Source organism: Sorex araneus, chromosome 4, assembly GCF_027595985.1.
Source record: "Sorex araneus isolate mSorAra2 chromosome 4, mSorAra2.pri, whole genome shotgun sequence".
Classification (NCBI taxonomy): Eukaryota; Metazoa; Chordata; class Mammalia; order Eulipotyphla; family Soricidae; genus Sorex; species Sorex araneus.
This window is the reverse complement of record NC_073305.1, coordinates 165,028,806-165,054,247: the sequence shown is the minus strand read 5'-3', so window position 1 is coordinate 165,054,247 and position 25,442 is coordinate 165,028,806. Positions and strand designations below refer to the sequence as shown.

Below are 25,442 nucleotides of genomic sequence, written 5' to 3'. Positions count from 1 at the left end.
CAGGTGTGGCCCCAACAAAACAAAAACAAATAAACAAAAGGGCCAGAGAGCTAATACAGGGGATAAGGCACTTGTCTTGGACTTGGCTGACCCTGGTTGGATTCCCAGCATCCCACATGGTCACTCAAACATGATCAGGAGTGATCCCTGAGCACGGAGCACCACTGCCAGGTGTGGACCCCAAACCTCTGTCACTGTCACTGTCATCCCGTTGCTCATCGATTTGCTCGAGCAGGCACCAGTAACATCTCCATTGTGAGACTTGTTGTTACTGTTTTTGGCATATCAAATACGCCACAGATAACTTGTCAGGCTCTGCCGTGTGGGCGAGATACTCTTGGTAGCTTGCCGGACTCTCCGAGAGGGGCGGAAGAATCAAACCCGGGTCTGCTGCATGTAAGGCAAACGCCCTACCTGCTGTGCTATTGCTCCAGCTTGAGACAAAACGTGATTATTTTTCTCCCATTCTCAAACCTCAATTTTTTTTTTTTTTTGCTTTTTGGGTCACACCCAGCAATGCACAGTGGTCATTCCTGGCTCCTGCACTCAGGAATTAGCCCTGGCGGTGCTCAGGGGACCATATGGGATGCTGGGATTTGAACCCGGGTCGGCCGCGTGCAAGGCAAACGCCCTACCCGCTGTGCTATCACTCCAGCCCCTCAAACCTCAAATTTTTAAAAAATAATTTTTTGCTAATATGCTTTTGGCTTCTTCCCTGAGTGTTTTCTCTGTGGATATTCCAGTTGTTCTTTGTGGAAATCATCTTTTCATAGTCTGGCTATAGCCCTATTGCCATTTATGATTGAGCTTCTTGATTTTTTGGGAGGTGTGCTCCACGCTGCATTTCAGGGGCTACTCCCAGCTCTGTGCTTGAGGGACCATGTGGCGGTAGGAATTGAGCCGGCATCAGCATCTGACAAGGCAAGTGCATGCACCGACCCCTCCCCTGCCCTAGCTCCCCGGCGCCCATCTTTCATCTCTTAAAGTGAGCAGAGGAATTTTATTACCTGAGAGAGAATAAAATAGTTATGCTAAAAGATAACAACATAACATAAATCGTTGAGTTATTCAGTAGAAGGGGAACTACCCCCACCAAACAGATACTTAGGGGGACAGCAGACACCCAAAACTAGCTTGTTTTTCTGAATAAGCTCTACAAATTCTATTTCTTCAATGTTCTCATGCACACAATTTTAACTTAGTTTCTGGAACAGTTGGAATAATTCTCAGCCAAAGTCCTATTCATCATGCCTCAGGAAAATTGCACAGAGACTCCCTCTTTCCCCTTATCTAATTTGTGTTGTCCAATCGTATTTCTTTTCTGTTTTGTTTATTTCTGGGTGGGTGGGGGGTTGAACTGGTGATCCTCTGGGCGTACTCCTGGCTCTACACTCAGGAATTACTCCTGGTGATGCCCGGGGGGGATTATATGGGATGCTGAAGATCAAACGTGGGTTGGCCTCGTGCAAAACAAGTGCCCTACCCACGGTACTATTGCTCCCTGACCCCAACCATATATATTTTTTAATAACTGAATTACCATGCGATACAGCTACAAAACATTCATGATTGAGTTTCAGTCATAAAGGGATCGAACACCCATCCCTCCACCAGTGTACATTTTCCACCACCAATGTCCCCAGTATCCCTCCCCCCCGCCCCCACCCGACCCCATCCTCTATGACCAACAATTTCCTTCTTACCCTTTCTTTGGGGAAGTATGCTAACCATATTTCTTACCAGACCAAGATAACAATCTCTAGGGTCATGACTGAGCATGTAAAATAAAGAATAATGTGTCGCCACAGAGATAATTGGGTCGGAAAGCAATTGCTCCTTAGCACTGATGGAGCTCAGCGGGGGGTAAGGTGCTTTGTACATGGCTGACCAGGGGTAGACCTCCAGCATCCCCTAGGGTCTCCCGAGCACCACCAGAAGTGATTCCTGAGCACAGGGTCAGGAGTTACCCCTGAGCGTTGTCAGGTGTGGCCTACACAAACAAACAAAAAGTGCTGTGGAGATGGTGCAAAAGGGTTGGGGCACGCAGAGGCAGGTACAGGGCTTGGGTTTCCCTCTGGCATCGAGGGGCCTGGAGCACTGCTGGGTCCAGCCGGCTTGGCTCGAGGCTGGGGAAAAAGTAAAGTAAATGTTATTCATGATAAAGGATGTATATAAGATTAGTTCTTTAGCAGCTTAATTTATTAAGATAAAAACTCAGTTTAAAAAACAGGCAAAGGATCAGAACAGACTTTTCTTCAAAGACATGCTATCTGCTTCCAGAGATAAGCAAACGGCAAATCAGCACCTAAAAAAAAAGATACCCAAATTCATTGGAGGTCTGGTCTTCAGGTCAGTAGTGTAGCGCTACTGTGTGTGGCCCTGGGTTTGCTTCCTAGCGCTAGCACACGCACACACGTCATCATTGATACATAAATAGAAGGTAAATGAGATACCACTCACAGCCATTAGACTGGCTATAATAATAATAATAATAATAATAATAATAAAAAGATGTGGGGCTGGAGTGACAGTACAGTGGGTGGGGTGCTTCCCTTGCCCATGATATTCCCAGGTTCGATCACTGGCATCCCCTATGGCCATGACAGGAGTAATTCCTGAGCTCAGAGCCAGGAGTAACCCCTTAAAGATTGCAGGGTGTGGCCTAAACCCCCCCAAATGCATTAAAGATTCATGGGTATATGAAGAAACTGGAAACTCCACACATTGTAGATGAGATTATAAAATGGTGGAGCTAAGAGTGTGCATGTGTGGGGGGGTGAGGTTTGCAGGGGGAGGGGGGGCAAGGGGCAGTAAGGATGGAGAAAGGACATGACAATAATAGTTGGAAATGATCATTTTTGGATAGGAACTGAGTGTTGGAAGTAGATAAAGGGATATACCGGATAATAGTAACAATAAGTCTCTCAATGAGAGACGTTGCTGGTGCCTGCTCGAACAAATCGATGAGCAACAACGGGATGACAGTGACAGGAATCTGTATTGCAAACCATAAGGCCCAAAAGACCAAAACAAGAGAGAGAGAGAGAGAGAGAGAGGAGAGAGAGAGAGAGAGAGAGAGAGAGAGAGAGAGAGAGAGAGAGAGAGAGAGAGAGAGAAAGAAGTGTTTAACCAAGAACAACTTTGTAAATGTGTATTTCATTGTGATTCAATTTTTAAAAAAGAAATAGTAAAATGAAATGGTGTAGCTGCTTTGGAAAAGAGCATTTTGGTATATTCCCCCAGAGTGAGAGGTGGAGAGATAGTAGGGGTTTGAGGTGCTGACCTGTGCGTGGCTGGCTCTGATTCACCCTCCTGTACCACCCTCAGCACGGCCAGGAGTGATCCCTGAGCACAGAGCCGGGAGTAGCCCCCGGGGACCTCTGGGTGTGACCCAATCCCACCCCCCCCCCAAAATGTTAAGCATAGCTACTGTATGACCCAGCAGTTCTGTTCCTGAGGGTTTCAAGCGTCTCAAGGGCATCCAGACTGCTGTGTGCACGCCTCTGTGCACAGCTGCGCAGTACGATTTCCTTTCCCTCGGTTGCTGTGATAACTGGAGACGGCACGTTGGTTGGGGGCGTTGGGCTTCACAAGCTGGCAGCCTCCTGCTCGGCGCCGGGTAAGGCAGGGTGAGTCTGGGGGCTGAGCTCTCAGCCACATGCCTACAGCAGGAACTCACCACGGTGCAGTGATGGGTGCATCCTCCCCACCTTCGCCATCTCCCGCCCCCAAGAACAATAGTATTTTCTGTTGGGTTTCTTTATATATTTTTTGTGCCACACCTAGGGGTACCTGGGAGGGAACTCTCACTCTATATTTGGGGGCTGCTCTTCAGTGATGGACTGGAGCGATAGCACAGCGGGTAGGGCGTTTGCCTTCCATGCAGCTGACCAGGGTTTGATTCCTTCATCCCTCTCGGAGAGCGCGGCAGCTACTGAGAGTATCTCGCCCACACAGCAGAGCCTGGCAAGCTCCCTGTGGTGTATTCGATATGCCAAAAACAGTAACAACAAGTCTCACAATGGAGATGTTACTGGTGCCCACTTGAGCAAATCGATGAACAATGGGACGACACTGCTACAGTGACACAGTGCTCTTCAATGGTGCTCAGGGGGCCATAACGTGCTGGAGATTAACCCCCGGGGCCTGCATAGGCCAGGCATGCACTCTGAGCTATTGCCCTGGCCCAGTTCAACTTTGTTGTGGTTGTCTTTTTTTTTTTTTTTTGCTTTTTGGGACACACCTGCAGTCCTCAGGGGTTCTTCCTCACTCTGCACTCAGGAATTACTCCTGGCGGGGTTTGGGGAACTTAGGGGATGCTGGGGATTGAACCTGGGTCATCCACATGAAAGGCAAGTCCTGTCCCTGCTGAACTAGGGCTCCAGCCCCCAAGCTTTCTTATTTATCAGTGCCTTTATTGTTCGGGCCACACCTGGTTTGCTCAGGGGCTGCTCCCAGCTTGGTGCTGGGGCGGACTGGGTCGGGCACCTGTTGCCTGGTTTGAACCTGGGCCTCCCCCTTGCAAAGCCTGTTGAGGTAGCTCTCCTGTCCCAGTCTCATTCTTCTTCCCCGAGAGCTGTTCCTCCGTGCGTGCCACTGAGGGGATCAGAGTGGACAGACGGGGCAGTTATTTCGCTATATGTGAAAGAATCTGGGGGCCGTTTTCCCAGCAACAACGGGCCAAAGGCCAAAACACATTTCTTCCACGATTTTATCTGGCGAGGCCCTGGTGGTCCTGGGCGTCTCCATCTCCCTCTCGGAGGGAGTCGCTTTGTTGTAGGATCAGCGCGATGCCCAACTGCAACTCGGCACTCCACCCCTTCGTTCCGGTCACTTGCAGGGCAGAAACCCAAGAGGCAAGATGCCTCATTCCAGCGAACATAGCACTGGGGCCAATGGGATTTTAGCTCGGAGACATTGAGTGGCGTCTGACCCCACGTACTTCTAACCAGAAGGTTTGAGTTAGTGGGGGCCTGTCTCAGACCTTGATTTCAATCGCATTTAGCTTAACCATCCAACTGTTGAACTCAAGGTTCTAGGTGCTGGTTCCCGGCGCCCCACATCTTGCGCGCAGCGCGCGCGCGCGCGCGCGCGCGCGCGCGTGTGTGTGTGTGTGTGTGTGTATTGGGAGGGGCGGTGGGAGGTGGGGAAGAGACTCTCATTCTGCCCATTTTGCTTTTTCAGTCCAAGGGACCCCAAAGGAGGTGCCACTTGGCTAAGGGCAAAAAACTCACTTGCTGTCCCTTTACCCCGACCCAAACCAAAATAAGGTCGTTCCCACTAGGACGCAGACTCCTAGCCTGCTACACAGCCCCACTGGGCACAGGCAGGCTGCCTGGCGATCATCATTTCATGATGCGCTCTCTGCGTGCCATCCACCACGCGCTAGCCAGGGGCCTTGGCCGCCTCCCCGGAGCGCACGGACGGGCAGGGTCTCCAAGGAGCCGGGCGGACCCTTGGAGATCCCGAGGCTGGGCGCACCCCGGGGTGGTCCCCCCGGAGGGCCACGCAGGTGAGCGGTGGGAGCCAGACTCAGGCTTTCCCGGCCGGGGAGCCCGGGAGCCGGGGCTGGGCGAGGCCTGGGCTCGGGGGCGGCGGCGGGAGCCGCAGGTGGTTCCCGGGCCGGCCCCTTTCTCCTCCCCCTTTCCCTGCTCGCGCCGCCTCCTCCCGCGCCCGGTGTCGCCGGCACTTCCCCCGCTTCCTCCCCGCGCTCCAATCGGCGCTTTCCTGCCTCCCTGCAAACTTCAGCGGGACTCGCGGCTCGGGCTGCCAGCCGCGCCCCCCGCCCGCCGCCAGCTGCGCCCCGAACTTCCTCTCCGGGCCGGGGGATCCCCCGCTCCCGCCCCGCCACCCTCGGGAGCGCCGGCCCCGCCGCTCGCCCACCCCCCCTCCCCTCCTCCGCCCCGGGCCGCCGGGAGCCCCCCGAGGGGGGGTGCGGCTAGGGGGTGTGGGGGGGGCCGCCCCGTCGCGGCCCGATCCCCCCCTCCACCACCACCACCACCACTCCGCCTCCGGCCCCGGGACTCGGGCTTTGTGTCGGATGCGGGCAGGCGCCCCGCGCCCACCCGGGCCGTCGTAAGCGCCGCGCCGCCCGGCCATGCCCTTCCACCCGCGGCGCGTGGACGCGGCCCGGCCGCCGCCGCTCTTCCGCTCGCTCGAGCAGGTCAGCGCGCACGCCCTGGTCCGCCTGCTGGCGCAGCTGGCCGAGCTGTCGCGCTGCGCCGGGGACATCTTCGGGGAGCTCGAGGGCCAGGCGGCCGCGCTGGGCCGGCGCACCCGCGCGCTGCACCGCCGCCTGGACGCCCTGCACGGCGCCGCCGCGCGCCTGGACCACCGGCGCGTCAAGATCCGTGAGTGGCCGCTGCTGCGGGGGGCGCGGGGCGGGCGCTTGGGGAGCGGGGCGCTCTGTGTGTGTGTGTGTGAGTGTGTGTGTGTGTGTGTGTGTGTGTGTGTGAGTGTGTGTGTTTGGGGGTGGGGGGGTGGTGCCCGGCTGGGTGCTCCCTCCCGCCCCCTGGCGGCCCGGGCTCCGGGACCCAGACCTGGAGCCCTTGCGCCCCGTCCAGGGTCTGGCTCTGGGCCGGTGGCCACTCTAGGTGGGGGGTGGGGGGGACGCTGCGACCCTGCAGGTGGAGGCTCGGGCGGCAGCTCCCTTCTCCCCGCCCGGTGCTCTGTGCGTGTGTCTGTCTATCTGTCTGTCTGTCTGTCTGCGTGGGAGGTGGAGAGCAGACCCCGGGGCGCTGTCGCCCGGGGAGGCCCCAAGGTCGTGGGAAAAAAAAAAAGAGTCGGGTGGGGGTGGGGGAAGAAGGTTCCCGGCTGCCGTGAGAAGGCGGGGAACCGCTGGGCTCTCCGGATAGTGATCGCGGTGCTGGAGACTGGCAGCGATCGTTGAGTGGGTGAGCGAACGTTTTATCGGCGCTCTCACCTAGGAAGTTTGCGGACTTGGAGATGAGGGTGGCTCCGAGGAGGAGCTTAGGGGAGGACCCCGGGGATCGAACCTGGGTCGGGCGCATTGCGTGCCAGCGGAGCGGAGCCGAGCGCAGGTGCCCGCTGTACTGCTGTACTGGATCTCTCGCCCCAGCCCTTGAGTCCCATTCATTGTTGTCTGACCTCCTCCCACCCTGAAAATCAAGTCGCTCTCTTGACGCGGTGAGCCCTCCCAACACCCATTTCATTTCACTCACCCCGTGAATGAAGTAACTGGAATTTCCTGCTGGCCCAAAGCAGAGAAACTCTAGAAGCGTAATGCATGGGTGGCTTCTCCCCACTGAGAACAGGGACGTGGTCCTAATCCCAGGTGTGAAAGAGCGCCTTGGAGAAGCTTGATGGATTGCAGGGTGCCAGGGAGGTGTCGGTGGGACACACCCTCCATTTCAGCAGCTCAGATGAAATGTTCTTTCTTATAATTACCTTATAGGCCACCGAAGTAGCTGGTTTTTCTTTTCTTTCTTTTTTTTTTTCCTGGCTCGAAAAAATTAAGCTCTCTTACAGCACAAATAGTTGAAAGCGTCAGTCTCTTACTATGAGTGAGATCGCTTGCTCCAAACCATCTCTCTCCAGGTTGTGAAAGTTATCGTGATGGTTGTACATTATGTCATTCCTCCGTGTGTCCCAATACATCCTACCAGTCCGGACTGCCCAGATAGAGTGAGGAGAGTCACCCCGCCAACCCCAGCCCTTTCCCAAATCAAAGTGAAGTCATAAAATTGTTGGACCTACATATTTACTTACTGTGAATAATGGTCCGAGGCTTCAGGATACATTATCCTGGGAAACTACTATTAATCTCACTAGCTGCTTCTTTTTTTTATTATTTTCAAAGAAAATAATGTCTCACACTGTGATTTACCAGGTTGTTCATAATAGAGTTGTCTCAGTCATTCAGTGTTCCAACCTCACTCGCGCCATCAGAGTGACCTTCCCTTCACCCGAGGCTGCTCCCTTGCAGGTACACACAGATTTACTTCCTATTGTTTGTTACAACACAAAGGCAAATGGAATTATCAAAAATGAGATCAATTTAAGAGTTGATGTGTAGTAAGCACTGCATCTCAAATGACGTTCTTAAAGTTACTGTTTGAGGATCCGTGGTGTTGGTTAGTACCAATTGTGCCTTCTGTGTGCCGGGTGGGCTTCTATGTCACTTTCCCATCAGATTCACTGTCATCCTGCTGTGAAATTTGGAGATGTCACGTGGCTGCAACATGTGTGGCCATGCGGTCCAGGGGCCACTAGCTGCTTCTGTGCCTACTCTGTAGTAGTGCCTGTGTGTGAGGGAACAAGAATTCCTTGAGAAATGAGGTGATGAGGTAGATCTGACTGACTATTAGGCGAAGTGAGGGATTGTGGGAAACTCCTCCAGGATCCAGAGTGCCTTCTCAGGCTAGGTTTGTTTTGTGTGTCAACCTGTCACCTTCCTTTTTTGCATACAAATGCCCTGTATGTCGTCATCAGCTGTAACCCAGCTCCCTGGCCCCCCCACCCAGTTCCCTTTGACTAAGTTAATCAAAGTTGGCCTAACAACTGTTAAGAATTTTTCACAAGTTGGTTTGAATATTAAGTGACTTTGATTTCATACTAGAAATCCTGGCTCATCATTTTACGGCTGAGAAAGATGACTTACTGAATGTAATTATGTCTGAGAAAAGTACAGGTTGGAGAGAAGAAAGAAAGCTAAACTATAAAGACATTCGTTTTTGTGGTTTGCCCCTTTATACACTTAACTTCTGTATATGCTAAACAGCAGCAAAACACGTGCCTTCATTTTATTTAATTCTGTTTGGAATCTTTACCAAAAATTCCTTCAAGCCTCATTACTCGTAAATGTGTTAAATTTTAATTCTCAATTCTGGGGCAGTACTTCAAAGGATGGGAGCATATGCTTTGCATGTGGGAGCCCCAGGTTTGAACCCTAGCACCACACGGGCATGTCCCCCCATACTACTGAGAGAGACCCTCAAGTAAATCAGGTATGGTCCCCAAACAACACCCGCATGTCCTGAAGATATTCAGAATAATTTATTCTTATTCAAATTGAGGCTTTTTTTCTTTTTTAAATTAATTAAAAAAATTTTTAATGAATCACTGTGAGGTACAGTTACAGACTTACAAATTTTCGTGCTTATGTTTCAGTCATACAATGATCGAGTACCCATCCCTCCACCAGTGCCCATTCTCCACCACCAATGTTCCCAGTATCCCTCCCACATCCTCCCGCCCCCTCCCCGTGGCAGGCACATTCCCTTTTACTCTCTCCTTTTGGGTATTATGGTTTGCAATACAGGTATTAAGTGGCCATCATATTCGGTTTATAGTCTAGTTTCAGCAGCGCAGCTCTCATCCTGAGCGAGCCCTCCAAGCATTCTTGGTGTTCCCTTCACTGTCTCCGCTGCCTTTTCCCCCAGCATGTGAGGTTGGCTTCCAAGCCATGGAGCAGTCCTCCTGGTCCTTATCTCTACTATCCGTGGGTGTTCGAATTGCGGCTTTAACGTGGAGTTCACTATCTAGGCAGTCCCAGAGACTGAAGGGGTTCACCCCAGGTTATGTGGTGGGTGACTGGCTGCAGCCCGGCCTGGAATCCACACCTGAAGATCCACACACCCTGTCCTTTTCCTTGGGATCACCCGGGAATGAAGAACTCCCTTTAGATGCATTCTATAGATAGTCCAATAAGTGTTAGGATAACTGTGAACATCACATGAACTCTTTTTGGGGGCCACACTGGTCAGGGCTTAGGGCTGACTCCTGATTCTGCACTCAGGGATCCCTCCTGGCTGGCCTCAGGTCTCTCTATAGCCGGGGATCGAACCCTGATCAGCTGCATGCAAAGAAAGCGCCCTGCCTGCTGCACTCTCGCTCCAGCCCCTAAAGTTTTCTTTTAAAGAGAGCATTTGGTGGCGGGGCCGCACCCAGCAATACTCGAGGGCTGTTTCTGCCTCTGTGCTCCTGAGTGACCTCTGCAGTACTCAGGGACCAGATGTGGTGCTGGGGATTTGAACCTGGACAGCTGCAGCAAGGCTGTCTTGCATTCAAAAGTACCGATTTTTAAGTGCATATGAAATAGAATAAAACAGAAGAAGAAAAAAAGATGATTTACTGCCTGCCTTCCTTCCTTCCTTCCTTCCTTCCTTCCTTCCTTCCTTCCTTCCTTCCTTCCTTCCTTCCTTCCTTCCTTCCTTCCTCTCTATTTCTCTTTCTTTCTTTTTTCTTTTCTTTTTTTTTTTTTTTGCTTTTTGGGTCACACCCAGCGATGCACAGGGCTTACTCCTGGCTCACTCATGCACTCAGGAATTGCCCCTGGCGGTGCTCGGGGGACCTTATGGGAATGGAACCTGGGTTGGCCATGTGCAAGGCAAATGCCCTACCCGCTGTGCTATTGCTCCAGCCCCTCTTTCTCTCTTTCTTTCTCTCCCTTCCTTCCTTCCTTCCTTCCTTCCTTCCTTCCTTCCTTCCTTCCTTCCTTCCTTCCTTCCTTCCTTCCTTCCTTCCTTCCTTCCTTCCTTCCTTCCTTCCTTCCTTCCTTCTTTCCTTCCTTCCACCATTGCTGGGGACTACTACCAGCTCAGTGTTTAGTGGAGTGTTGCTTCCCATGGTGCCTGGGGATCAACCCCAGGGCTCTTGCCTGCAAACCCTGCGTCCCAGCCTGTTGAGCTCTCTCTCCCGCCCCTGGCTTTCTCATAGGTGCAGAAAAGCAGCTGGTATTTCCTCTGAGACTCCGAGTTTTCCATGTTCAGGGAGGCTTGCTGCATTGACCAGCCCTTCAGGATTCACTGTTTGTTAATGCTTCTCCCGGGGAGAGTTGGTGTGGGCCTCAGCCGAAGCAACCATGTGTTAAATACTTTGGTGGTTGTTTTGGGGCCACACTGGATGGGGCTCACGGCTTATTCCTGGCTCTGCGCTCAGGAATCCCTCCTGATGGTGCTCGGGAGACCATATGCGGTGCTGAGGATTGCACCTGAGTCGACCACACGCAGGGCAAGCGCCCTACCCACTGAACTATCACTCCAGCCCTGAGTGTGTGTAGTTGTTATAGATGGGCCGAATGGTGTGACAGTGTTCAAGGTATCTGGTTGGCAGCAAGGTATGCAAGGGCCCGATCTTTGCATAAGCCAGATTTTTACACAGGTGGATGCTATATACTGTGATTTAGGTGGATACTTTCTGGGTGCAGGATCCATTGCCCTACCTGACAAGGGACAGTGACTTTGGTCCAGTGACAGGGTTGGCTGATCCTAATGTCAGATCAACTCCACTTCTTTTTCAGAATGAAACTTTGATGCGAGGTGCTTGTCACGCTTGCCAAAAGTAGGTGGTTGTGGTTGTTTTTGTGCTTGCCTCCCTGCTGCTGAGTGGATTACGGGTAGAATCAGACTAAGAGCCGTACCACGTACTAGGCAATGAGTGTGGCCTCCATCCAACTCTACTCCCAGAAGGATTCGTCCTTCATTATGTTGGCAGATGCTATAGCTGGGCAGCCCGATTCTGCCTCTGGCTGAGAAAACCTTGGAAGATGAAGAACTGCTTCCCGTAGTTGTCCGACCTTATGAATTACCTGGAACTCTTTATTTATTTATTTGTTTATTTATTTTTGGTGTGGGTTGGAGATATAGCACAGCGGGTAGGGTGTTTGCCTTGCATGCAGCCGATCTGGGTTCGATTCCTCCACCCCTCTCTGAGAGCCCAACAAGCTACCAAGAGTATCCTGCCTGCACGGCAGAGCCTGGTAAGCTCCCCGTGGCGTATTCGATATGCCAAAAACAGTAACAAGTCTCACAATAGATACGTTACTGATGCCCGCTTGAATAAATCGATGAGCAATGGGATGACAGTGACAGTGACAGTGATTTTTGGTGGTGTGTGTTTTTATGAAATGTGGTGGCGCTCAGTGCTTACTGCTGACTCAGGGATCACTCCTGGAAGTGCTTGAGGGGCCATCTAGCGTGCCAGGGATGGAACCTAGCTCAGCCATCTGAAAGGCAAACACCCTCTCCACGGTACTGTCTCTCCAACTCCAGATTCCCCGGACTCTAGCTAAAGCAATGATTCCCAGACTTTCCCAAACCCTCTCGAGCCTGGTGCTTCCCCACTATGTTTAGCAAATCAATGCTCCTGTTCTTGGAGCACCGATTGTTGAGTGTTTGCAGGAAGGAGCACTGTACACTGTCGTAGATCAGGAATTGGATCGAGAATTGTAAGGTTAGCGTCAGACTTTACGGCTTCCCCTTTTTGAAGATAGAGTTTGGTCAATTTACTCACCACCTTCAGGCTTTAGTTTTCTTAAAGAAATACAGATTTCAGGCCATTGCATGTACAGCAGGTAGGGGCACTTGCCTTTAGCATGGCGGTGGGCTCAATGCCGGGCATCCCATGTGGACTCATCAGGAGTGATCCCTGAGCATAGAGCCAGGAGTAAGCCCTGAGCACTGCTGGGTGTGCCCCCCTCCAATTTATTAATAAATAAATTAATAAAATAGAGACTTTCAACTAAAACTACCTCAGCTGTTCTCTTCAGTGTGTGGGTGTTTGGTAATTCCGATAAGGGATTACTACTTAATACCGGCTCTGAGGACCTTATAAATGTGATTTGGAACAATGATCCCTCTGATTCTTCTGACGAGGGATTGTAAAAAGTCATTGTGTTTGAGATCAGCTCCTCATGACTGTGTGAACTCTTTCAAGTCATATTTTACCCACACGTGGTGCATGGCGCTTCATGCCTGGAGAGCTTAGTCATTTTCCAGACACATCAGGCAGGTACTTGTTTCAAATCTCTGTCCTGCCCGCAGTTCATTCATAGCTTCTGCTTCATCTTCCCAAAGTGCTAACATTGTTATAAAACGAGAGAAAAAGATAATTGCCCTGAAGTGCATTTGCTGTGTATCAGATTTACAAGAAAAGGTGTTTTTTTTTTCTTTCTCTAAACTGAGAACTTAAGCAAAAACACCAATCAGTTAACTCATGGATTCTTGGGTATTCAGACATAATTATTTGGTTTAAAAACTTTCTGGATTAGCTTGAAAGAATTTTTCTAGCAATCATGCAGTTTTCCTCTGTGTTAGAGAAAAAACTAATGTTAGGATTGGGACTAACAGTTGAGAAAGTTACAAAGAGAAGTACTTGAGATGCTTAATTTGTAAGAAAGTTCAGGAACAGAAAACTAACAGGAGTATTTCCTTCTGGCTGCCACTTTAAAGTTTGTTTCTTTCACGAACCAGAACCAACCAGTTCGCTCTCAGAAGCTTCTCCCGGCTCTGTTTTTGGGAGTTGCCCCCAGAGGTGCCAGGAGGACTGTTAGGAGCCTGGCATTGAACCTGGACCGCCCTCCTTCCAAACATCTCTCTTGCGCCATCTCTCTGGCCCTATTCACCACTTAAGTATTTCATTGATTAATTTTTGAATCGTGGTAGGGGCCTTCCGTGGTGGTGCATGGGGTTACTATAGCTGGGCTTGGGGGAGCTTGGGGGATCGTGTGGTGCCAGGGATGGAACCCAGGACCGGGCACACGCAGAGTGTGCTCTGTCACTTGAGCCGTATCCCCCCAACATCTATGACTTTAGTACTAAAACCGGAACCTTCTCCACCTGGTGGTGGTTCCATGGGTGATTGCTCCATAATCAGTGCTTTTCACTTTTTGTTATGACTGTTTCCAATAACGCATTGTAATTTTTTAATGCAACCTTCTCATGACATTAAAAAAAAAGCAAATTTTAGGTATAAAGATGATTGACACCTCCAGGGGCCTAATGATTTATTTAATTCGATAATTATGTTTTTCTTCAAATTGGTTTCCGTCCTGCGATGACTATTCCCTCAGCTCATTCTAAAGTTCCCATGTTCTATATAGGCTTGAAAAGCAGGCCCGCTGCCCTCGATTTGGTTTTGTTTGAATTAAATGTTTCCGTTTCGGGTTTGGCCCATGCTGTGCCCAGGGGGGGCTTTGGGCAGTGCTAGGGGCTCTCAGCGGGGAGAGCACCCCACCCTCTCTGCTCTCTCCAGCCCTCGCCCGCTGCACTTCAGGTCCATGTTTCTCAGCCGCTGCCCGGTGTGGCATCTTCCCGCGCTTGTTTCCTTTCTGTGGCCCCGGTCTCTCACTGGAGCCCACCATCTCAGTGAGTTTTTAACCTGTAGCCCCTTGGAATATCATGGGGGCCTGAGGGGGCCACATGGCTCCTGACTGGGAAACACTGTGGACCCTGTCCCTCCCTACAGCCCCCAGTTGTGCTCAGGGGCTCAGGGACCTGAGGGCTTGGGGGTGTAGGGGTTGAATTGGAGCCTCAGGCGTTCGAGGTGATAACACTTAAGTTGTCTCCTCTGGTCTGTAACAAACACTTCCTCCTCCACCTCTTCCTCCCTCGCTTCCTTTCCTCTCCCTTTCCTTCCTTCTTCCCTCCTTCCCTCCCTCCCTCCTTCCTCCCCTCCTCCATCCCTCCCTCCCTCCCCCCTCCCCTCCTCCCTTCCTTCCTTCCTTCCTTCCTTCCTTCCTTCCTTCCTTCCTTCCTTCCTTCCTTCCCTCCCTCCCTCCCTCCCTCCCTCCCTCCCTCCCTCCCTCCCTCCCTCCTTCCTTCCTTCCTTCCTTCCTTCCTTCCTTCCTTTAACTTTCTCTCTCTCCCTGCTCTCTCTCTCTCTCTCTCTTTCTCTCTTCTCTCTGTCTCTGTCTCTCTCTCTCCCGGGGATTAACCCAGGTCTCATGTCTCTTGCACGCACGGCTGCAGTGTTATCTCTGACCCACACGCCTGGCCAGAACATCGTCTTTTCTTTCCTTCCCTTCCAGCTCCCTTCCCATGGCCCGCTGTGCTCAGGGCTTCCTCTTGGCTCTGTGTGCGGGGATCACTCCTGGGAGACTTGGGGTGCTGGCTTGGTGTGCACGGGAAGCCCCTCACCCGCTGTACTCTCTCTCCAGCCCTACACCACACGCTTTCATATGCAGGACAGCTCTACTGGGCGGGTGCCATTAGTAATTAGCACTTCTGGACTGCAGCGATAGCACAGCGGGCAGGTCGTTTGTCTTGCATGCAGCCAACCTGGGTTCGATTCCTCCATCCCTCTCGGAGAGCCTGGCAAGCTACCTAGAGTATCTGCCCGCACGGCAGAGCCTGGCAAGCTACCTGTGGTGTATTCAATATGCCAAAAACAGTAACAACAAGTCTCACGATGGAGACGTTACTGGTGCCCACTTGAGCAAATCAACGAACAACAGGACACAGCGATACAGTGCTACAGTGTACCAGGGAATAGAATTAACACACAAATAAGTTGTTTGCCCAGATCCTTCCCACTCAGTCTTGTTGCCCCAATCCGGCCCCCTGAGCCTTTACCTTTGACCTCACAGCCCGAGTCAACCCCACTGGGTTTCACAGGCCCCCCAGAACCCGGGGGGCTCAGCCCGGACCCGGGCTTTCCTTGGCTGGCCTGGAACTCGGAGCCGTTGTTCGCACTCTTTCATTCCGGTGCTTCCCACACTCGCTGAATCACCAGCTGTGCCGGGGTTTAGCTTTAGAGCAGATTCCCAGGGAGGCCGGAGGCTCTGAGTCAGCCCGTCTGGGGCGAGGCCAGGAACACGCCTGGCCAAGAAGCCTCCCCAGGTGACTGGGCGGAACCGCGTTTTGGAAGTGCTGGTCTGTGTGCTGTTCGGAACCTCTGGCCCGAAGTGTATTTTGGACTGTTCTGTTGGCGCTGAGGGGCGAGGGTTCTAAGGCAGGCTGCACCTGACTTTGCAGAATATGTGTGCAAGTTTTGGGATAGTTTTTTTTTTGGTCGTGGGGGGGTGCACACCTGGTAGTGCTCAGGGCCTACTCCTGGCTCTGTGCCCAGGAGTGGCTCCTGGCAGTGCTCGAGGAAACACGCAGTTCTTGAACTCGGGGCCTCACTCGTGTGAGTGCTTGACCACCGAGACACACTCCTGGCCCCTACCTGGTTTGTCTGAAAATTGTATTGTAAATCACATAACCTCTTTCAGAAGCTTTTTTTTTTTTTCTTTTTAGATTTTGGGCTGTACCCAGGGGTGCTCGGGGTGGGGAGTACTCCCAGCCCTGGGCTTGGGCTCCCTCCCAGTGGTGCTGTGGGGTCAGCCTCATGCAAGGCAGAGCGCCGTACCCCCTGTGCTCTCTCTCCAGCCCAGACAAGAATGGCCTTCCCGCGGGAGGATGGTCATCTTCTTCGGTTAGAATTGCTGTATGCTCATTGATTTCTCCTCTTCCTCCTCCTTCTTCCTCCTGGCTCAGTGCTCAGGAGTCAGTCCTGGCCATGCTCAGTGGACAGTATGCAGTGCTAGGGATCAACCTTGGGTCAGCATATGCAAGGCAAGTGTCCCGCCCGCTGTACTGTCTCTCCAGCTCTATGTTCATTTTCTTTCTCTCTCTCTTCCTTTCTTCCTTCCTTCCTTCCTTCCTTCCTTCCTTCCTTCCTTCCTTCCTTCCTTCCTTCCTTCCTTCCTTCCTTCCTTCCTTCCTTCCTTCTCTTTCTTCTTTCTTTCTTTCTTTCTTTCTTTCTTTCTTTCTTTCTTTCTTTCTTTCTTTCTTTCTTTCTTTCTTTCTTTCTTTCTATTACTTTATCACCCTTCATTTATTTATTTTTTCTTTTTTAGAAAACAGGAAAGTATATTGGAAAGTAGAAGAAAAGGAAAAAAGAAACTCCCCACATGGGGAGGGACTTAGTATAGAACTGAGTTCCCCCATTTATTTCCTAAGACAGTCCTTGGCCCCCCGGAACAGTGCTCTCCTGCTCTGGAAGACCCCACAACTGTGTGGCGATGTCTGCAGGGGAGGGTTTGAGTTTCCTCTTCTCCCTCCTCCCCTCTCTGATCAAAAGTGGGTTCAGGCCTCATCGGTCTAGGCCAGGGCTGGGTCTAGGTCCTAGCTGCCAAACCTGAATTGCAATAACACACATCCAGCTGTGGGGACTTGAGTGACACAGAGGTCACCGTGTGGCCCAGGGATCAGGTTAGGCAGAGGCTATTGTCTGCAGAGTCAAGTTCTGCCCCATCCCTTTGGCAACTCACCCGCCCGCTCTCTTGACCGTGGGGGTAGGGTGAGGGTGGGGTGTCGTTCCCGGCTGCTGTGAGCCCCATCTTGGAGGGTGCCCGTCTCCCTCTCCCAATAACACCTCCGTGCTAGTTAGCTCCCGGGGGGCGTCTTGCAGCCCCTGAGTCCTGTGCGTTTCTCCGCAGGGCTTGGGTTCCTGGAAGCCACCGTCCGGCCCAGTTCCTGAGCAGAAACTGATTTAATGTATCCAGCGGGGAAGCCATTGGCACTGCGGACAGCTTATGGAAGGGATGTATTCACAGCCTCCTTCCTGTTTCCGCCGCGTGGGCCCCCCTCCCCCCACGGCTCTCCTCTCCGTTTGTTTCTATATATTCTTCCAGACCTTCCTCGGGCACACGCAGGACTCTTACTGACGTTACTTCCCCTCCACTTGCTCTACATATTCCCGGCGTATCCTGTCGCTCTCCGAGGACGAGAGGATACAGAGGGATTACTTCTGTTAGTTTTTCCCTGCATATTTCTTCGTTTAGGTTTGGGGGGGGTCATACCTGAGCAAGTGCTCAGGGGTCACGCCTGGCCTTTGGGGCTTGCTCCCAGCGGCTCGGTGCCCGGGATGGAACCTGGGGGTTCTTGTTTGCAGAGCCTGTGCTCCCGCCCTTTGACCTCTTGCCCCAGCTAGCTGAGATTTTCCAGCCAGTTTCTTTTTCTATTGTGAGTCCCCAGTTGACTTTTCTGTTGGTCGAAGAATACAGCGATGGGGGGGGGGAGGAAAAAAAATCAGACTAACTCTGGAAGCTGAACACTTTTTATTACCAGTGCTTTTCCCCCCACCCTTTCCCATTTTCATCACGCTGCCATGATTTACAGTATTGTTAATTATACTTTTCATATATATATACAGATCCAACCAACCCCACACCCGTGACCAGGCCAGTGTTTTGTTTTTTTTTTTTAAAGATGCATTTAAAATATGAGCTTCCCAAGAGATGATTAAGCTTTTCCTGTATTAAGAAAGGAAAGGGAGGAGGAGCTTCTGTTCAGTGTCTCCAACTACACGGCCGTAATTTGAGTTTACTTAAGAGCAGGCGTTTTCGTTGTCTTTTATCTGGGTCGGCTGTGTGCGGATGGGAATTACTTCCTGCCTCCGGAGGGGGCTGTTCCCGGCTGGGGGGCCCCGTACTGGACTTTCAGTGTGGAATGTTTCACCGTGAGATAATGACCCCGTAGGCTACACCAATGCATTTGATCCTGAGGATTGCTTTGTATTGTTCTTTTACTGGATTAGTGCTCTCTCTCTCTCTCTCTCTCTCTCTTTCTCTCCCCCCCCCCTTTTTTTGGGCCCCACTCTCTGGTGGTGCCAGAACACCTTGAGTTGTGTGGCTAGAAACTGGGGGGGTTCCTGCACACACAGCACACTCCCAGTCCTGATGGTAACTGTGTTGACTATGAAATGTCAGGTGTGCTATATCTTTTGCTTTTGTTTTTGTTCTTTGGGTCACACCCAGCGATGCTCAGGGTTTACTCCTGGCTCTGCACTCAGGACTTACTTCTGCTGGTGCTCGGGCACCATACGGCATGCCAGGGATGGAACCCAGGTCTGCAGCGTGCAAGGCAAACGCTCGACCTGCTGTGCTATGGCTCCGGTCCTGGTTTACTGTCTCTCTACAGTGAACAGATCATTGTAAAAAAAAAAAAAAAAAAAAAAAAAAAGCATGTCTCTTGCCTATTTGGTGCTTCAGTATTTGCCTGTCATCCTAATTAATTCTGTCACTCCTTGTCCACTGAAGTTATATTTTTTTTTCATTTTTGAACAGTACAGAATGACACAGATGATTGTTTGAATGAAGCAACAGTGGTCATTTGAGTTAGAGTCCTCCTGGTTGTTACCGTAACGAGGATCAAAGGTTGGGAGTGAATTAGGACAGACATGACTAACGCATTACTCAGGACTGTAGACTCGCAGCCTCCTCTGGATGTGCAAGTAAAAGTTTGTGCAAAAGCTTTCCGCCTCCTAAAGTGTGTCAGACGGGAGTCCTCAGTGTAAAATGAACACATACACTCGTAATTTCCGCATCTGGTAAGTGCAGGAAACCTAACGGGGATTCAGTGTCACGGGGGAGGCATTCTGGGTATAGCGTTCTCTCTGACAACCACTTACTCTTTATTCACTTATTGTGAGTTTAGGGACCACACCCTGCGATGCTCGGGGCTTATTCCTGGCTCTGCGCTCAGGGATCACACCTGGCAGTGCTCAGGGGACCGTATGGGGTGACAGAGATCGAAGCCAGGTAGGCCGTGTGTGAGACAAGTGTCTAACCACTGTACTATCTCAGACCATACAATCTCTTCTTTTACTTTTGGGGCTCCCAAGTGAAGTCATTTTAGTGTTCTTCACAGCCTTTGTTTTTACATGAGTGGCCTCATAGACCAGGCTGCGTTGTAAATCTTCTGGCACTTTCTCAGGGCTCTTCTTGGTTTAGGTATTTGCAGACCCTTACATTACACCCATGAGGTTGGATACAGCCGGAGGTGTGTTGAAATTCTGTCAGTTCAATAGGTTGCCAAATTGTTGTCATTTCCCTCACCATCTGGACATATTAACCATATTTTACATCAAGGTCCCCCCACCCCAACACACACACACACACACACACACACACACACACACACACACACACACACAGAGTGATGCTCAGGGCTTCGTTATTCCTGCCTCTACACTCAGGAATTACTCCTGACCTCCTGACTGTGCTTATGGGATGCCAGGAATGGATCGAGTCAAGTGCCCACCCTCTCTCTATACCGTCTCTCAGCCCCGGTCTACGCTGTTTACCCATATGGCTGTGCTGTAGCGCTAACAGAGCCTTCAGCAAAAGATAACTGGTTTCCTTCCTGATTGGTGCTTGAGCAATTTGCCTATGGTACTGATTAATTTTGTTGCCTTTCCCCTCGGAAGTTGTGTTATTTATTTTTGATCTGGGGGGGCCCACAGCTGGCTGTGGTGGGCGCTACTCTGGGCTCAGGGCTCAGGGGGTTGCTCCGCTGTTCCTCAGTGTACACGTGGCGCTGAGGACCCAATCCAAGGCTCCCGCATGCAGGACACATGCTCCACCCCATTGAGCTCTGTCCCTCGCTCTCAGTGTCTTCTTTCTTTTTTGGCCTTGTGAGTCACACCTGGTGATACTCAAGGGGTTCTGTGCCCAGGAGTGACTCCTGGCAGTGCTTGAAGGGACCATGTGAAGTGCCAGGGATTTGAACCGGGTTCATTGAATGCAAGGCAAGTGCCTTAACCGCTGTACCATCTCTCTGCTATTGCCTGGATTTCTTCAACACTCCAACGTGTTTAAACGCATTTCCCTTCTCCTCCTCCCTCAACTGGCAATCACACGTACGTCTCCTAAGTTTCTCATCTCGGTGGGGGCCGGCTCTTGGCAACCCCCGGAGACCATGGGGCTGGAGCTCAGGGTTATTTTTTATTTTTAATCCACTTTTCCAGTTTGTTAGTATAAACAATCACAACCATCTAAATTTGTGAAATGCTTATCCAACTGCAATAAGATTGGATTTGTCGGGGCCTGGGTGATCGTACGGTACTTGGTTTACATCCAGCCTACTGGGGTTCAATCTTTGGCACCCCATATGGTGCACGGAGCCCCTCCAGGAGTGATTTCTGAGTTCAGAGCAAGGAGCATGTCCTGTGGAGCTCAGGGTAATTGAATACGGTTAGTTTTTAACTTTCTCTTCTGCAGCATTGACTCCTGTTTTGAGGAAGATGAGGATAGAACATGTTCCTTCCATTCTGAACATCGTACGGGTTAATGGGAGAGTATGTGACATCTAGGACACTAGAGGAATGGGGCGGACTCCCCCTCGATGAGGGCGGGGGGTGGGGATGCCAGGATGTGGTGGGAGAGACGTCTCTCTGCGTGCCATTAGCACACACGCCACCATCTCAGTCCATCGCTTGCAAATTGCAAGGGCTGCTCAGTGATAATATTAATGATTCATATGAACATTTATGAGGTAACACGTAGAGGATACTTTCAGCGTGTCAGTTTCATTCAGTCCTCATAAAAACCGCGTCAGAGGGAGAGATGACCGCCCCCGAGCTGCCCCTGAGCCGGACCAGAGACAGGCCCAGCTGAAAGCCACACGGCTGCCAAGTGGCCCGGACGAGACGGAAGGCGGGGCCGGGAGCTGGGTGTTCAAACACGTCGTCCGAATAGTTGTTGTCAACTGTGCTAACTTGTTAGCTTCCTTTTGGTGTGGAAAAAGTTTGAGTGTGACCCGAGTTTTCCCCTTTACTTTGATGATTCTCACAAAGATGGGGATGGTGGGTGGGGTGGGGTGGGGGGGTGGTGCATGACCCCGGGGGCCAGCGCAGCTGCCAATCTCTCGAGTGTCCAGATCTCTGGGCCGTGTTGGAGAAAGGGTCTCCCTCTGGCCACTTCATGGGCGGTGTCTTGGCGATCCTTTGCCAGGGATCACACTCAGTGTCCCGGGAGATGCAGGAGAAGAATCTGCTTCTAGATTATTTTCACTTGGTGGTACCTTGCGGTGGGGTGGGGTCTTCTCTTCCCTTCTCTTTCTCTTCTCGAGACTGCCACATTATGCTGTGAAACTTTATCTTTGTCTCTGTCTCTGTCTCCCTTCCTTCCCTCCTTACCTCCCTTCCTTCCTCCCTCCCTCCCTCCCTCCCTTCCTACCTCCCTCCCTCCCTCCCTCCCTCCCTCTCTCCCTTCCTATCATATTCAGTGGTGCTCGGGGCTTACTCCTGGCTCAGTGCTCAGGGATCACTCCTGGTGGAGCTCCAGGTGTCTCCAGGGTGCTGCCAAACCCGGGCCAGCTGCATGCACAGCCAAGGCCCTACCCACTGTCCTGTCTCTCTGGCCCGTACCGTGAATCACTTAAAGATACGCTGAAGCCTGTTCCCTGGCGAAAAATACCCAGTGTTCCCTCTCAGTGTTGGGGAGTAAAAACCAGGAGAGGAGGAGGGGCCCCAGAGGGGTCGTGAACACTTTGTGCAGAGGAGGGCTGGGTTCAATCCCTGGCATCAGGAGGATGGACCTCTGAGCACTGTGCTGGGTATGGGCCCTGAGCGGACCCCCCGATCCCCGCACCCTCCCCCCCCCCACCACACACACACCGAAATCAGTTGAGGATACCAGCTGTACGGTACGTACTTTTGACCGGAATTGCTCGAATGCCTGTTCCCTAGCTGCCTGTGGCATCCCTGGCACCGTCTGTCATACCCTTGAGCTTAGGTCATCCACACTCGAAGTGGGGTTCTGGGGCAGAAGCATTAGCAAGTCCTGAGAATTTGCTAGAAATGCGCCCCTCCCCCCCCCCTTTGTAAAAATTGATTTTTGTCCCACACCTGGCAGTGCCCTGTGCTTTTGCTCCTGGCTCGGGGCTCATGGATGCTTTCTGGTGGAAAGCTCGGGGGACCCTGTGTCGTGCTGGGGATGGAACCGGGGTCAGCCGTGTGCAAGGCCAGTGCCCTGTCCACTCACTGGACTGTCTCTCTGGCCCTAGAAATGCCGAGTCTGGGCTGCAGCCCGGACCTGCTGACTCAGGTCAGGTGGGCTGGCAATCTGCACACTCGTGCCCCCGGAGGCACGCAGCTGCTGAGTGAGAAGGCCAGTGCAGCTGGCCCCTGGGACAGAGCAGCCTCCTTCGTAGAGACCTGTAGCCTGCCGCCTGCCTGCCTGTGTTTGCCAGAATGATACTCCCCGAGGATTCTTTCAAATGCCCTGCTTCTAAGGCCTGAGCAGTAGTACAGCCGGTGGGGTACTTGCCTCGCAGCCACCCACCTGGTTCCATCCCTGGCACCCCATACAGTCCCCTGAGCCCACCAGGAGAGATTGAGGAGTGCAGAACCAGGAGTTACCCCTGAGCACCGCAGCGTGTGGCCCCCAAACAAAACAAAACAAAACAAAACAAAAGCTTCCGCCTCTGATCCCGACAATAGAGGTTTATGAAGGAATGCCTCAGTAGGGCTCGGCAAAGAGTTTTGCTCTAAGCGTTCCCAGTCCCCAACCCCGGCTCCTGTGTGTTGAGAGATGCTTGTACTGTCCTTTGGATGTGGAGATTCGTAGCCTGGCCCCGGGGCTTATACCCGCTGCTCAGGCCTCTCTGCTTTCCCTTTCTGGGACTCTCCCAGAGCCCCTTCCCCCCACAGCTCACCTCCGTGCAGGGTGAGGGACTGTCTCAGCAAGATCCCAGGAGAGCTGATCATTCTCTCAGACACCAACCACCTGCTACCGCTGTGGCCGTGCTTTGGAGAGTGTCCCCTCCCAGTCTAACGGGGCAGAGCAGTGTTTCCTCTTGGAGGGACCTTTCCACTTATGGAGGCGTGTCCGTGGGAGTAGAGAGCCCCTCAGGATGGAGCCTGGGGGTTGAGGGTTTCTGCTTTGCTTTTACCCAGTAGCACTGGAGCACTGTTGTCCCATTGTTCATCGATTTGCTTGAGTGGGCACCAGTAACGTCTCCATTGTGAGACTTCTTGTTACTGTTTTTGGCATATCGAATACGCCACGGGGAGCTTGCCAGGCTCTGCCGTGCGGGCGGGATACTCTGGGAAGCTTGCCCGGCTCTCCGAGAGCAACAGAGGAATCGAACCTGGGTCAGCCGCGTGCAAGGCAAACGCCCTACCCACTGTGCTATTGCTACAGTCTTTCTTACTCAGTACAACCTGGCATTTTCCTATCAATCGCTTTCTTATTTACGTGTTACTTGCCCGTAAATTAGACAGTAGGACGGTCTAATCCACTCTAATTTGGAGAGGTCATAGATAATTGGGACAGGGTGAGGGAGGCCAGCTGAATATGGTGATTACGAGATAAGGGTTACGGGGCGTGGGAGAGCTCAAAGGGCTGAAGCACACGGGGTTTGCTCCCCAGTTGGGAGCCACTGCAGGTGGCCCTGAGCACCGCCAGGTACAAAGAAGCCCCAACCCAGAGCCAGGAGCAGCCCAGGAGCTCCAGGGGGCGTGGCCCCCCAACTGAAATCCCAAATAGAGAAAGAGATAAGGTTCCCTAGGCCTGTGGTGCTCAGGTCTCTCTTCCTCTTCCTCTTCTTCCTCTTCCTCTTCTTCCTCTTCCTCTTCTTCCTCTTCCTCTTCTTCCTCTTCCTCTTCTTCTTCCTCTTCTTCTTCTTCTTCTTCTTCTTCCTCTTCTTCTTCCTCTTCCTCTTCTTCCTCTTCTTCTTCTTCTTCTTCTTCTTCTTCTACTTCTTCTTCTTCTTCTTCCTCCTCCTCCTCCTCCTCCTCCTCCTCCTCCTCCTCCTCCTCCTCCTCCTCCTCTTCTTCTTCTTCTTCTTCTTCTTCTTCTTCTTCTTCTTCTTCTTCTTCTTCTTCTTTCTTCTTCTTCTTCTTCCACACCCAGCGATGCACAGGGGTTACTCCTGGCTCTGCACTCAGGAATTACTCCTGGCGGTGCACCGGGGACCATATGGGATGCTGGGAATCGAACCCGGGTCGGCCGCATGCAAGGCAAATGCCCTACCCACTGTGCTATCGCTCCAGCCCCATGAGGTCTCCCATCTGACAGACGGCCCTGGTGAGTCACTGGCTGCTGCCCCAGACCAAGCGGGCCCACCGACCAGGACGGGCTCATCTTCCTAAACCGGCTGATAAGCATCTGAACTGCAATTGCTAGTTTTGTTTTTTAACTATTTTCTCCTGAGTGCACTGTTACTATGATGGTCAGGTTTGGGGGCCACACCTAGCAAAGCTCAGGGGTTCCTCCTGGCTCTGCGCTCAGGAATGACTCCTGGCGGTGCTCAGGGGGACCATATGGGATGCCGGGGATCGAACCAGATCAGCTGCCTGTAAGGCAAACACTCTACCCGCTGTACTGTTTCTCCGACCCTCTGTTTTTATTATTTTGAAGTTTATTATAGGCCTATTTATTCTGGTTGCTGTTTTGGGCCATATCAGATAATGCTCGTGGACGAGGCCTGACTCAGGGCTCAGGAGCTGCTCCTGGGGGTGTTTGGAGAGTCAAGTGGTGCCTGGGAGTGATTCTGGGATTCCCGCCGACATGTGTGAGCAGCCCTTTGAGCTGTATGTTCATACCTGTCCCTCTGTATGTCTTTTAAAAATCTAAGCACAGGAGCCCGTGAGATAGTTCAACGGCTTGAGCGCAGACCTTGCAATTTGGAGACCAAGGAGTTTGATCCCTCACATCATGTGTCCCCTGCTTGTGATGACCCCGAGCTGAGCCAGGGTTAGCTCCTGAGCACACTCAGGGGTGGTCCCCAAACCAGCCAGCCACACACACATACACACACACACACACACACACACTCACACACACACACAACCCCAACAATAACACGTACATATAAACGTAAAGAAAATGAAAACATGCAACTGAAAGATTGAACTTAATTCTTTTGACCGTGAAGCTCTGTGGTGAACCTGCCTCTCTTTCTCCCTGAAGGTCTAGAGGATGGGATTTTATT

General features: G+C 52.0%; 1 protein-coding gene across 3 annotated transcripts in view; it reads left to right on the top strand.

Annotated features, from left to right (window-relative positions):
* Window positions 1-5,830: 5,830 nt before the first annotated feature.
* Window positions 5,831-25,442, top strand: part of NHSL1 (NHS like 1) — a 283,461-nt gene continuing 263,849 nt past the window's right edge. For 2 of the 3 annotated variants that reach the window (XM_055136654.1, XM_055136653.1), the window contains exon 1: window positions 5,831-6,350. In XM_055136654.1, coding sequence (XP_054992629.1) covers window positions 6,098-6,350 — 253 coding nt within the window. In that variant the 5' untranslated portion in view covers window positions 5,831-6,097. The remainder of the gene's footprint in view (window positions 6,351-25,442) is intronic. The other variant, XM_055136655.1, reaches the window with a different exon arrangement.